Here is a 13782-nt window from a genome sequence, read left to right on the forward strand (position 1 = left end):
TTCATACAATGTAACTTAACATTATGAAAACATGACGGTTCTTTTGAGTTCATAATAACATAACTCAAAACTACAAGAAACAACATTACTAAAATAATGTAAATCGCAAGGCAAAATGCTTTCGCATTTAACAACTACAATTGAGCTCCCGCGGGCAATAACTCGATCTGCGCTCGGACGCACTCTCTAATACCAGTCGGGTGGCAGTGAGTGGCGCAGAGGCGCTCACTGCTCCCCGACTGGTACTAGCGCTTGCGTCCGAGCGCAGATCGAGTTATTGCCCGCGGGAGCTCAATTATACTACAAAATACTGTTACAAATGCTATTGATTTAAATACAATGCAAGCTTTTTAATCACAGATGAAAGGGAACTTTCTCAATTCCATTACAGTTAGTTTAGAGCGTTCGTTAGATATTTTTGGTAAAAATTAAAAAAATTACCATAAAAATGTCTATTCTAAAGTTAGATTAAATTTAAACAAATTATTTAAAATAACAGAACGTACAACACTTAATATTTCACTTTTTGATTGTCATAAATAAATATGAAATTATCTTATGACAAATTTATCGAAACCTAATATCTATTTATATTTACAAAGGCTTTTTATGCAACCGTAATAGTTCCAACTCGAGTAACATTGGACCAAGGTTTTAAAGGTTTCAAGAGTAACTAATAGACAGATCCATTCATTGAAATATACTAACGCTAAGTAGAAGTTCAGGTCATAAAGAACTAGAAACAATGTGAATGAATTTCGCTAGATACTTCGACATGCTAGTCGCACTTTTAATCCATCATTTCAACGAAACTTGATAGAACACCCAGTCTTCAAAGAAAGAAGGAATAAACGCGCTACTTTTTGTGTATTTAACTGGCACTGTTAGTTGACTTAATACTTCTTCGAACATTTTTAAAGATTCTGGACATGATGCGCCATTACCCTATAAAAAAGTTAAATTTTAAAAGTTAAGGTAATTATTAACATCACATTAATTCTCAACAACACAAATTAATATTTTCTAAAATTCAGAATTTCAAATTTTTAAGTTCAAAAACACATGTAATTCGAATGAACATTTAAGTTAACTAGATTTTTAAAGCATTTTAGAACTCAACGATTTCAATTTTTCGCCAAAAGAAAATAAATTAAAACAAACGTTTAGATTTTGAATGTGCAAATTAATGTAAATATTTTGAATTTCAGAGAATATTTAGATGAGCACTCTTTTCTCAATGAAATACAGTTACTAACATGGGTCATGTACTTTCCCGTTGGCTTCAGCACTTTAAATGACGAATTTAAAATCAATCTGATAAAATCCCAGGCATCACCATGTGGTGTTGAACTGATCGGTATGTCTGTTAAGTCACCGAAGACATAATCAAATTGGCGTCCTTCGTCTATCATGTGTGATAAAGTTTTCACGCAGTCACCAACAATAATCTAAATAAAAATTAAAAATTCTTAAAATAAAGGCTCACTTAACTACGTATATTATTTCATTTTTATTTTATTAATAAATAAAATTTAGTTCATAAATTTTAATTTCATTCAAATAAAGTTTTCTAAAATAAAAGCTATTTCAATGGAATTCAATCGGGTTCTCTACATTTTTCGTGTAATCTTCACATTAAAGTACTTGTTTGTATGAAATTTCAACCCTCTATGTAAAAATGAATAAGTCTAAAAGTGGAAAAGGGAAGAATTCATGAATGAAATAAAAATTCTTTTACAATCAATTTGCGAACGAAACCCTAAAATGTGCAAAATAAAATTTGAAAATAAAACTCACCCACAGTTAAAATTAGGAATATGCAAATCTACTATCTCCGTATTATATAATAAAGGTATTTTAAAAATTAAATGCAAATTCTATCAATTGATAATTATTAATCACATATATTAAATAGTAATCAAGTAATAACTTGGAGAAAATAATAAATTTAATTAAACTTACTTCATAATTATCAGTCTTTCTTTTATCCAAACAATCGCCACATATACTTCTCATGTATTGACTGCAGGCTTTCATGACGATGTCATCAATCTAAAAAGTAATATTCTAAAAAGTAATATAAATGTATACAAATATAAAGACAGATAAATATATACCAAAAATCATTTGAACTTAAATTATTTTTCTATAAGGCTGGAGTCCCATGGCAGCGTTTTGCGTTGCGTTGTGATAAGAGAAAATGCAGCAAACGTATATTTGCGTCTTTTTCTCTCCCATTACGACGCAACGCAAAACACTGTCATAGGACTCCAGCCTAATGTCTAAATTCTACCAAAGTGCCGTTTTTACAGCACTATTGCGAGAAAGAAGGGGACATCAAACTTTTATGCATACTTTACCCCACGTTTCTATGCTACTGAAGAACTATGACCAACTATTACTAACCTAACACAAATATTCGTTTGCTAGAGAATCAAAAGAGACACCACTCTAAACTGAAAAAGCAAAAACATGCAGGGCCTCTGTTTTCCGCATAATCAAGGTTCCAGTGTACTTAAAATTGAAAACTTTTGCGCCTAAAATTCGAAGTAATTCACGAACTTATGGACTGTAACGTATGTATCAGTCGTGTAAGTTGTGAATATACAGTGCAATACCAACCAAACTTAACCTGCAAGGAAGTTTGATTTTCTGGACATCTTTGTATAGAGAGGAGCGGGACGAGGCAGCCAACTTGTCACATTTCAGCTTGAAAGTCAGTAATTTAGACATTCATCTTTAGATAAAAGGTGTCTTCTTAAAACCTGGTTCCTTAGCTACAAAGTTGATTTGCAAACTTTCCTTATAGGATTCAATTTATAATTTTTACAGCAGTTTTCCCGTAAAGGCGCTCGCACAGCTCTACTGCCTGCCTGTCTGCAGGTCGTCATGGTAACACATAAGAGTAAGAGAGTCAGAAAATTCAAATTAAATGTTTTTTCTCCCTTACTCTCATTGCGCCTGCCTGCCCAGGCAAGCAATAGAGGCGAGAGTACGGAAGCGCCTACCCGCCACCTCGAGGCACTGAGGCATAAACTAGTGGTAAAGCAGTTTTAGCGAGGCATACACGCATATAGGCCTGTAGGCCTACTTGCCTTTGTGCTTTGTTCATGTTTTGTTAGTGGACTGACAATTTTGACAAAGTTAAAATTATAAATATTCAATACTTTTCAAACAAAAATTTTAAATAGTTTTAACCTATTCGACACATTATAAGTGATATATGTAAAAAAATAAATATATTTTGTGAAATTTATTTGATTTCCTTTGCGACAAGGTAAGTTACATTATGCATAATTTTAAGGTTATGGTTGTGTTTGTTACATGTGATGAATTTTATTAATAATAATAATAATAATAATATTTATCATTATTTACATTTTCTATGTGATTCAATGTTTATATAAAAAAATTTAATTTGTTTACTCGACAAATGGTACGCCCTCGACAATTGATGCATTTATCCTACTTTTAAGTTTCTCTATTTCCAAAATGTATTTTAAAAATTTGTTGGTCAAATTAAAATTTTTTTCCTATTAAAAGTTTCACTTCTCAACAGAACACAACTTCATGTTATTGTTATATTGGAAAATTTTAATAATAAATTCCACATTCTACATACACTTTTTTCAATGAAAATGTAATTTTTCATAGTACATTAAAATAATAATAATAATAATTTAATCAATAATAAATAAAATTCATCACATGTAACAAACACAACCATAACCTTAAAATTATGCATAATGTAACTTACCTTGTCGCAAAGGAAATCAAATAAATTTCACAAAATATATTTATTTTTTTACATATATCACTTATAATGTGTCGAATAGGTTAAAACTATTTAAAATTTTTGTTTGAAAAGTATTGAATATTTATAATTTTAACTTTGTCAAAATTGTCAGTCCACTAACAAAACATGAACAAAGCACAAAGGCAAGTAGGCCTACAGGCCTATATGCGTGTATGCCTCGCTAAAACTGCTTTACCACTAGTTTATGCCTCAGTGCCTCGAGGTGGCGGGTAGGCGCTTCCGTACGAGAGAGTACCTTTATGCAACAGTTTTGGTCATTTGAAAAAATGTGGAGTGAAATAGTCAACTGTTTGAAAACTCATTCGGCGGCACTTGAAACTTAAATTTACACATTAAATAAAAGCACTTTAATAATATTAATTAAGATTATTTTAACAGTAAAACACACATTAAACATATAACTCTCCAGTTCCACAACTGTAATATAACTGTAATTTTCGTCGGCTAAAATTGAAATTGACAGTAAGTTTTCGTGCTATCATTTGATGCTTGGTTTCAAATGACTGATTGTGAGCGTGAGAACTGAGCACGAAAACTGTCAATTCAGAGTTTTAGACAATAAAAATTCACTGATCAAACAACCACGTTTGTCATTTTTAGAGCACTGCCAGCGTGAACCGTGGAAAACATAACAATTGTTACAATGTTAATTTTTATAGAAATAAGGGCCAAAAGATTGCGATTTTAATGTTTGGTTTGTTTACATTTTCGTTTGTATACATTTCACAACTTGGACATGCTCTTAATTATTTGAAATAAAATCCAACAAAATGCCGAAGTTGTTGCAAAGTGTATTTTTCGTGAGTGAAAAGTATGGCTTGGTAAAAATAATTAACGATTTTGAGGAATTCGTGAGTTCTGTGATAATTTTGCCAATTCATGAGACTATAAATATAAACAGTTTTTTTTAAAGAACTGTAAGTGCCAAGTTAAAGATTTTACATTTTTATTAATTGGAAAACAAGAGATTTATTTATTTTTATATTAAATACAACTATTTAGCTTTAAGATACAGTAAGACATATTTGTATATATATTTATACATATTTATATGACTCTCGAATTTAATTTTTTTTAAATAAATAAATGAAAGATACACCCCGTGTATAGGGGAGACCGAGGTGAGTTGTAACACAGGTAAGTTGTAAAAAAGCCGATTTCTCAAAAGCTATGACCTTTTAAAAATTTTGAAAAGCGTGAATTTATTACATTTTTGATTCACTATTTGATGCAAATTTACTTGACCACCTGAGAAAAGTTTTTGAGATGTATTTAATATGTGCTCAAAAAATTGCTAAAAGTAAGTTTTCGGCCGAAATTTTGATACTTTATTATTCGACACATATTAAATTTTTGTTATTCTAATATTTACTTTAATAACTGCTGGATATCCTAGTTTCATGAAATGGTTTTGTTTTTTTGTGTCAGTCTCGAAATTTAAAATAAATAGTAGGGGAGGTGGGGGCGAAGCGACGCAGTCAACATTTCTCGAGTACAATAACGTTTAATTTTTTAAAAAATATATTATTAATTGCACCTTTTTAACCTTCATAATTGGTGGCAAAACAAATTTTATTTTATTAACTTATAAGCGTTTGACAATAAATAATGTGTTTTTGACCTCTGGGCATTTAGTTTTTCGAGATAACAGATATCAAATTTTTTGCCACTTATTCTTGCTACTTGGAATTAAAAGTATGTGCTTTGGAAAGTTTAATACCAGTATTTTTAAGAACTATAAACAATTTTTGGACTTTACGTTTAGAAATGAAGATATAATATTTTGAAATAAAAAATGTACCTTGGGGCGAAGCGACGCATTCTTGAGGGGGCTAAGTGACAGCGGTACCAAGACGCATCAAGAGCCGACGAATGGCGGTTTTTTAAAAAAGTTATGAAGAATTAACGACATACTCTGAATAAAGCTAAAAAACATTTTTCTCATGTTTAAAAAATATTTTATATTTTTATTATTTAATTTGATTTGAAAATTATAATTTAAAAATTATTAAACTTTTATTTAATTAACAAATATTTAAATAAACAATAAATTTACAATAATCTTCTTTGTTTATTTACTTTTAGATAAGATAATTCGTTTAAAATGCAGGTAATTTTGAGTGCGTCGCTTCGCCCCACTATTTTCGTGGTTAGAAAATTGTCTATAACTTTTTTCAGGTTTAGCCTATCAACAAACTATACATTAACAAAAGTTGCGTTACGTCTTGACACATCGTATGGTACAACGCACAATTCGATATTTAATCGGAATTAGAAAATATTTTAAAATGAAGAAAAGTGCGTCGCTTCGCCCCCACCTCCCCTATATTAAGCAACAAGGGTATAAAGGCAGCCATTTGTTTACGGTGATTTTTGTGACACGAGTGTCACAAAAATCACCGTAAACAAATGGCTGCCTTTATACCCTTGTTGCTTACGATATTTTTTATTCCTAATGCACAAAAGCGGCGATTTCAGAAAGCAGACGACAGGGAGTAAAAGTCATTCACTTGTTCGACTTGTATGAAAATGGCGGCCTTTTTTCCCATGGGCAAAAATAACGCATGGGACCAGCTGTTTTTTTTTTTGCCCATGGGGAAAAAAGGTCGCCATTTTCATACGGTCGAACAAATGAGTGACTCTACTCCCTATCGTCAGCTATCTGAAAGCGCCATGTTTGTGCATGTGGGATAAAAAATTAATTTTTTCCATTAAAATCAGAAAATTTGCAACTGTTACAACTAACGTCGACATGTGTTACAACTCACCTTGGTACTGGGTGAGTTGTAACACAGGGAACTGTTTTGGATTTTGCAATTTTTCCGTAAAACCTTACAACTGTTTACATTTTTTATTTTTTATTCACATACTACACAAAACTACCTATCCAAAAATACAAAGCTCGTAAAAATAGGACAATTTTTGGCTGAGTCAACCTGGATAATGTAAAAATCGTTTCAACTCACCTCGGTCTCCCCTACTTGGGATTAACCGTAGGGAGGTTAATGAAAAGCGAGGAACCGAATTTGTCATACAGCTTCTCTTTTTCAGGTAAAAAGGTATCAAATGTTTCAGGGATGGATATCAAATCTGAAGAAATAAAATTACAGTTCATAAAGTGATCATAAGGTAAAAAGTATAAAGATAAATTTATAAAATCGTATTTGGTGGGTAAATCAAGATTATTGGCAAAAATTGATTTCGAGCAAAATTCATATTAGCCAGTGAGTGGAGCCAGTCGCCTGAGGAGAAGTTTCATTCCTAACCAAATTTCTACTTTTATCTATATCTATTAAAATATATAAAATTATGATTGCATATTTTTAGTATTTGTTACAATATACTCTTCTTTTATATGTATATTAAAATTGTTTTTGTTGTTTTATATTTTTATTTTCATGATATTGTTTTTCAAAGCCGGACGTAAGAATGTCGGGGATTTTCGACGCAAAGTGAGGAAACTTCTCACCATGTAACTGACCGCGAATACTTGATTTGATTTGTTATTAATTTTTTATTTTAATAAGTCACAGAAAATAGAAGGTAATTTTACTTAGAGTGGTCTGTTTTTAAATTTTATTAAACATTTAAAATATAATTTATAAAATTTGCTATTGTTTAAAACAATTTTAGACTATTTTATGATGGTGCAATTATTGTATTTTATTTGAAACAGAACTCCTGTTATTGTTGATATTTTAAGAAAATATTATTGTGGCCAGCATACTGTAACATTATTATGATTATTTAGTAAATCTTAACCATGTTATAATCATTTGTAACGAAGTGCTTCGTTATTTACTCTGCTTAATTTGCAATGTGTAGGAAAAGCATTTTCAGAGTTTAGAAAGTCGTTTCCGAGAAGTCGTGACGCGCTTTTCGACGAGTGTCATAATTTAGAAAAGTTTTATTTAGAAAGTTTTTATTAATAAATAGTTGTTCTTCGTTAATTGTATGTTTTAATGTGTTTTGCGTTCATTGAGGACCGGAGGAGAGTGCCAGAGAGTAGTTAGTGATGCATTTGAGCGAGATATACGAGAAATGAGAAGGAATGAGGAAATATCCCATTGTTTTGTTTTAAATCTTATCTCATCTCATACAATCGAGATTCTCAAAAGATTATTAGCACCAGAAATGTGTGAAGTTGATGATTACTGATGAATAAAATTAATATATTTAAATATTCAATCCGAAACATTTGCATCGAATACTCGCAACTACAGCTTTCTCGAAAAACACAAAATCTCATCGGGGAATTCTTCCAAGACGATGCCGTTATGCAAAACGGTCAACGATTCGATGTTCCGTAGTACTTACAAAAAATTTTCAAATGCAACCAGTTAAAACGATTTTAGCAGGATTTGGTAGTACTGAGGTAAATTCACCGGTGGAATAGTATTGTGTGTGTGATGTCGTTTTAAATGTAGTGTAACTTGTAAACGATGGGGAACCGAGATTCCCAGAAAATATGACGAGTGATAAGAAATGAGAGAAAACCGACAGTGCGCTGCCGGTCGTATAATCGTCAACAACCTTTTTGTATTTCTTCTAATTAAAACCTGAATTAATTAAATATATTGTTCGTTCGTTTTAAACTTCTGGTTTTTAGTGTTTTATTTTATTCCCTGACAAAATATAAAACTATACGCTTTGTTTCGCCCTTTATATATTACAGTTTTACTGTAACGTTTTTACTGAACGTATAGTAACGCTAGAGTGTGAAAACGTGGTTTACGATCAAGATGGCGCCAAATTTGCAGTAATTATCTGTAAGTGAACTAAAAGAGATTTTAAGGAAGTTGGGACTGACGATTACGGGCAACAAGGCAGAATTGATTGCGCGTATTATGGAAGTAGATCCTGACTGGTCTTTGCTCCAATTGACGAATGAGAAAAATACTCAGAAAACTGGTACTAGGAGCAAGGCCGACCATCAAACAGAAATAATTGATAACGAAGCTCTTATGCCAGAATTGGAAGCAGCGCGGGAACAAATTGAAGAATTGAGAAATATTAATCAAAGGCAAAAACAACTGGAACGAGATGAGCAGCTTAGATTGATAAGGAATGAAAGATTGGAGTTGGCTCGGCAGTTGGAATTGGCCAAAATGGAGTTTGCCAATCTTTCTGGAAGTAAAGAAAATTCAGTTGCGGACATATTGGATGTTGAAAGACGAGAACGTGACGCAGAAGCCAACGAGTTGGGGGAAATTCGTTCCCGAATTGAGACGATTCGAGGCAGCCAGAGGGGATCACCAGCACTGGTGGGAAACTCAGCTGTGATACCAAAAGTGGGGATAGCAGCTATTGGCGAGCTTCTGAGTACCTTCGAAGGAAACAGCGGCACATTCGACAGTTGGGAGAGGCAGGTGAAAATGCTGAAGTCGACGTACAACTTGGAAGACGATGCGACTAGAGTCCTAATTTGTTCAAGGCTGAAATCTAAAGCATTATCATGGTTCCATTCAAGACCTGAACACATTGAAATGTCTACAGATCAACTGTTGAGCGAAATTAGGAAAATGTTTCACCATCAGAATAACAGAATCCTATTAAAAAAAGAGTTCGAAGAGCGAATGTGGAAAAAGGGGGAGACTTTTAGCGAGTACATCCACGAGAAGACGATTTTAGCCAACAGGGTGTCGGTTCCAGACGACGAGAGAATCGAATACTACGTGGAAGGGATTCCTGATATGAATTTGCGTAATCAAGCACGCATACAGAGATTCAGGGATCTTGAAAATTTGCTCGCAGCATTTAAAAAAGTCACTATAAACTCGAAGCAAAGCAGTGAAGGCGACAAACCTCTTAAAACTAGTAAAGAGGAGACGAAGACTGGTGGGAAGGAGGTTCATGGGCGTTGCTATAATTGTAGTAAGTGGGGTCACATGGCATCAGACTGAACACAAGAGCTCAGGAAGAAGGGGTCATGTTTTTCGTGCGGATCAAGTGAACACATTATTAAAGATTGTCCCAAGCGGGGCAATAAGATTTAAGGAAGCAGCAAGGAAATAGCATCTATCGACGATGGAGATGAAGAAGACGACTTCATGATGACAGCGAGCTACGAGTTTGACATCAACGATGATGTATTTTGTATGGATCTTGTTACGAGGCTTGATAGTGGACGCCCAATAAGCTTTATAAAGGGAAAATTTGTAAATTCTTTTGTAAAGTTAAATAAAGATATAGAAAATTTTAGTTTCGCCGGGATAAATGATTCTAAATTGGGGATTTTAATTTTTTTTTATTTATTTATTTTTTTTAATGGGGATTTTAAATGCTAGAGCGAATCTTAGTGGGAAAGTTAGAGATTTAAAATTGTATGTAGTAGATGATAACACTATGACGGCATCAGTGGTAATGGGCCGAGATGCATTGAGAAAATTCGGTTTAAAATTAACAGAGAGTGATAATTGTATTGAGACTGTAACTAGAGAAATTTTAAGCATTGAAATTGATACTCAAGAAACTTCAAGTGTTGATCGTCTTATTATTGGCAAAGATATCTCAGAAAAAGATCGCGAGCGTGTAAAATCTATTTTCTTAGAATATTATGAAAAACCCGAAAGGCCGGAAAAGCCCAATGTCGACGCGGAACTTAAAATTATTCTTAGAGACGAAAAACCATTTCAATTTCGTCCAATTCGTTTGTCATATGAAGAGAAAATTAAATTGAGAAAAATTTTAGATACATTGTTAGCTCAAAAACGAATTCGTCCGAGTGATGCTGAATTTGCGTCTAGAATCGTGCTAGTTAAAAAGAAAAATGGAGAGATAAGGATGTGTACAGATTATCGCGCGTTAAATAAAAATATTATTAAAGACAACTATCCATTGCCTCTAATGGAGGATTTGCTCAATGTGCTTAGTGGTAAAATAATATTTAGTCGAATAAATTTGAAAGACGCGTTTTATCATATATCGATAGCGGAAGAATCTCGAAAGTACACATCGTTTGTCACTCCATTTGGACAATTTGAATATTTATGTATGCCTTTTGGTCTGAAGACAGCACCATCTCGATTCCAAAAATTTGTCAATACAGTTTTGAAAGATCTTATCGCGGCTGGCGACATTGTAGTGTATATGGATGACATTTTGATCGCGACAGTAGATATTGAACACCATTTTTCAGTATTGAAAAAGTTATTTAAATTGTTTGTTGGAAATAAAATGGAGATACGGTTGGATAAATGCGAGTTTCTTATAAAAGAAGTTGAATTTTTGGGGTACGTTATCTGTGAGGAGGGGATAAAACACACAAAAAGTGGAATCGCGGCAGTTTCTGAATTTCCAATACCCAAAGACGTTAAAGATGTCCGAAGCTTTCTGGGCATTGCGCAATACTTTCGTAAATATATCCCAGTAAAAAAAATTCGATACACGGACCCCGGAGTTCGTATACGAGCTCGGTAGCTCGTATGAGAAATATGAGAAAACTCTCATACGAGCCTTTTCCGTAATGAGAAGTGTATAGATGCTTGTATACGAGGTGACTTTTAAAGCATTTTTCTTAATATAACACTATTTAAAGTAAATGTAGATAATAGAAATGAATTTTCAAAGTAAAACAAAGCTAAATTTATAAGGGAAATGAAGTTTTAAGAAAAAAAAGATAATTTTATTCAAAAAATTTATTCACACTGAAAAAAGGTTAGAATTTGATAATTCCTTGTTACTCTAACTAACCGACATTAGATATTTCTCGTATACGGTAAGCAGATTTTGTATTAAATTTAATTATTTTATATAAGAACATTTATATAATAAATAAATAATAATATATTATTAATTAGTAATGAAAAAAACTTATTTATTCTACCGCCAATACAAAATCGTGCTTACCGCATCCGAGAAATATCTAATGTCGGTAAGTTAGAGTAACAAGGAATTATCAAATTCTATAACCTTTTTTCAGTGTGAATAAATTTTTTGAACAAAATTATTCTTTTTTTCTTAAAACTTCATTTCCTTTATAAATTTAGCTTTGTTTTACTTTGAAAATTCTTTTCTATTATCTACATTTACTTTAAAATAGTGTTATATTAAGAAAAATGCTTTAAAAGTCACCTCGTATACAAGCATCTATACACTTCTCATTACGGAAAAGGCTCGTATGAGAGTTTTCTCATATTTCTCATACGAGCTACCGAGCTCGTATACGAACTCCGCGGTCCGTGTATCGAATTTTTTTACTGGGATCGAGAGGTTTTTAATAATAGCGAAACCACTGAGCGATCTTTTGCAAAAGGGGGTTAAATTTGAGTTTGGGGAGGGGGAAATGTCGTCATTTGAATTATTAAAGAGGAAGCTAACCGAATCTCCAGTTCTCGCTCTTTATGATCATCGACATGAGACTGAATTGCATTGTGATGCAAGTGCGCATGGTTTCGGTGGGGTATTGATGCAGAAAAAGAAAGATAAAAAGTTTCACCCGGTATTTTATTTTTCAAAACGTACGACAGAAGTTGAAAGTCGTTATCATAGTTTTGAACTTGAAATGCTGGCAATCATTTATTCTTTAAGACGACTTCGGATTTATCTCGGGGGAATTCCTTTTAAAATCATAACCGATTGCAACTCACTTGCATTGGCATTGAAGAAGAAGGATATCAATCCGAGAATTTCTCGATGGGTCTTGGAATTACAAAACTATGAATATACCACCGAGCATCGCCCAGGAATTAGAATGTCTCATGTCGACGGTCTGAGTCGTTGTAATGAAATTTGTGTTATCGAAGACAATTCATTCGAAACAAATTTAATGTTAGCTCAAAATAGAGATGAAAAAATTGTTGACTTAAAGAATAAAATTTCGAAGCAAGAAAATAAAATGTTTGAAATGAGAAATGGCGTTCTTTATCGAAAAATTGCCAAAGGTGACACACTTTTATTTTATGTTCCATCCTCTATGGAAAAAAATGTGTTGTTTAAGTACCATGACGACCTTGGTCACCAAGGAATAAGTAAGATGTATGGAATATCCCGAGTAAAAATTTGACGCGGCCTATATGTAACCTATATAGTATTTGAGTAGGTTAAAAGTCGTCCTCCTATATGGGTCATGTAATATACATTGCAGGTAAATTCTACGTAGGTCTTTCTATGAAGGCCACTTAGTTGTAGCATTTATGTAGAATGCATGTAGACATTTGTACATCAAATTAATCAAGGATAGTTGAGATAGTGGCGACATATTTTTTAAGTACGCCTGTCTATGTCAGCATTCTCATTTAAAATCTACGTAAAATCTACAATGTAATCCTATATCAAATTGACATAGACCACCCAATGTAGAAGCAATGTAGATATTTGCTAGGCCTTTTTACGTAGGCCTGAAGTTATAAAATCTATATAGAATGTACTTCAAAATTCTTACTTCGAAATGACATAAGCAACCCAATGTAGATGGAATATAGATTTTTAATAGGCCTTTCTACGTAGGCCTGAAGTTATGAAATTTATGTAGCATTTACATCAAAATTCTTACTTCGAAATGACATAAGCCACCCAATGTAGATGGAATATAGATTTTTAATAGGCCTTTCTACGTAGGCCTGAAGTTATGAAATTTATGTAGCATTTACATCAAAATTCTTACTTCGAAATGACATAAGTTACCCAATGTAGATGCAATATAGATTTTTAATAGGCCTTTCTACGTAGGCCTGAAGTTATGAAATTTATGTAGCATTTACATCAAAATTCTTACTTCGAAATGACATAAGCCACCCAATGTAGATGCAATATAGATTTTTAATAGGCCTTTCTACGTAGGCCTGAAGTTATGAAATTTATGTAGCATTTACATCAAAATTCTTACTTCGAAATGACATAAGCCACCCAATGTAGATGCAATATAGATTTTTAATAGGCCTTTCTACGTAGGCCTGAAGTTATGAAATTTATGTAGCATTTACATCAAAATTTTTAAATCAAAATGACATAAGCCACCCAATGTA

General features: G+C 32.7%; 2 protein-coding genes across 3 annotated transcripts in view; one reads left to right on the forward strand and one right to left on the reverse strand.

Annotated features, from left to right (window-relative positions):
* Positions 1-299: 299 nt before the first annotated feature.
* The window catches only part of LOC122502223 (spermine synthase), a 61112-nt gene continuing 47629 nt past the window's right edge, over positions 300-13782 (reverse strand). Inside the window, exons 6-8 of one of the 2 annotated variants that reach the window (XM_043612165.1) lie at positions 1963-2052; positions 1257-1448; positions 300-945 (exon numbers count right to left, since the gene is read on the reverse strand). In XM_043612165.1, the coding sequence (XP_043468100.1) occupies positions 799-945; positions 1257-1448; positions 1963-2052 (429 nt within the window). In that variant the 3' untranslated portion in view covers positions 300-798. The remainder of the gene's footprint in view (positions 946-1256; positions 1449-1962; positions 2053-13782) is intronic. The other variant, XM_043612164.1, reaches the window with a different exon arrangement.
* On the forward strand, positions 6445-11214 carry LOC122502224. The gene has a single exon (XM_043612167.1). It carries the CDS (start codon positions 8665-8667, stop codon positions 9718-9720), a length of 1056 nt encoding a protein of 351 aa, XP_043468102.1. The 5' UTR covers positions 6445-8664; the 3' UTR covers positions 9721-11214.

Source organism: Leptopilina heterotoma, unplaced genomic scaffold (assembly GCF_015476425.1).
Source record: "Leptopilina heterotoma isolate Lh14 unplaced genomic scaffold, ASM1547642v1 Lhet_223, whole genome shotgun sequence".
Classification (NCBI taxonomy): domain Eukaryota; kingdom Metazoa; phylum Arthropoda; class Insecta; order Hymenoptera; family Figitidae; genus Leptopilina; species Leptopilina heterotoma.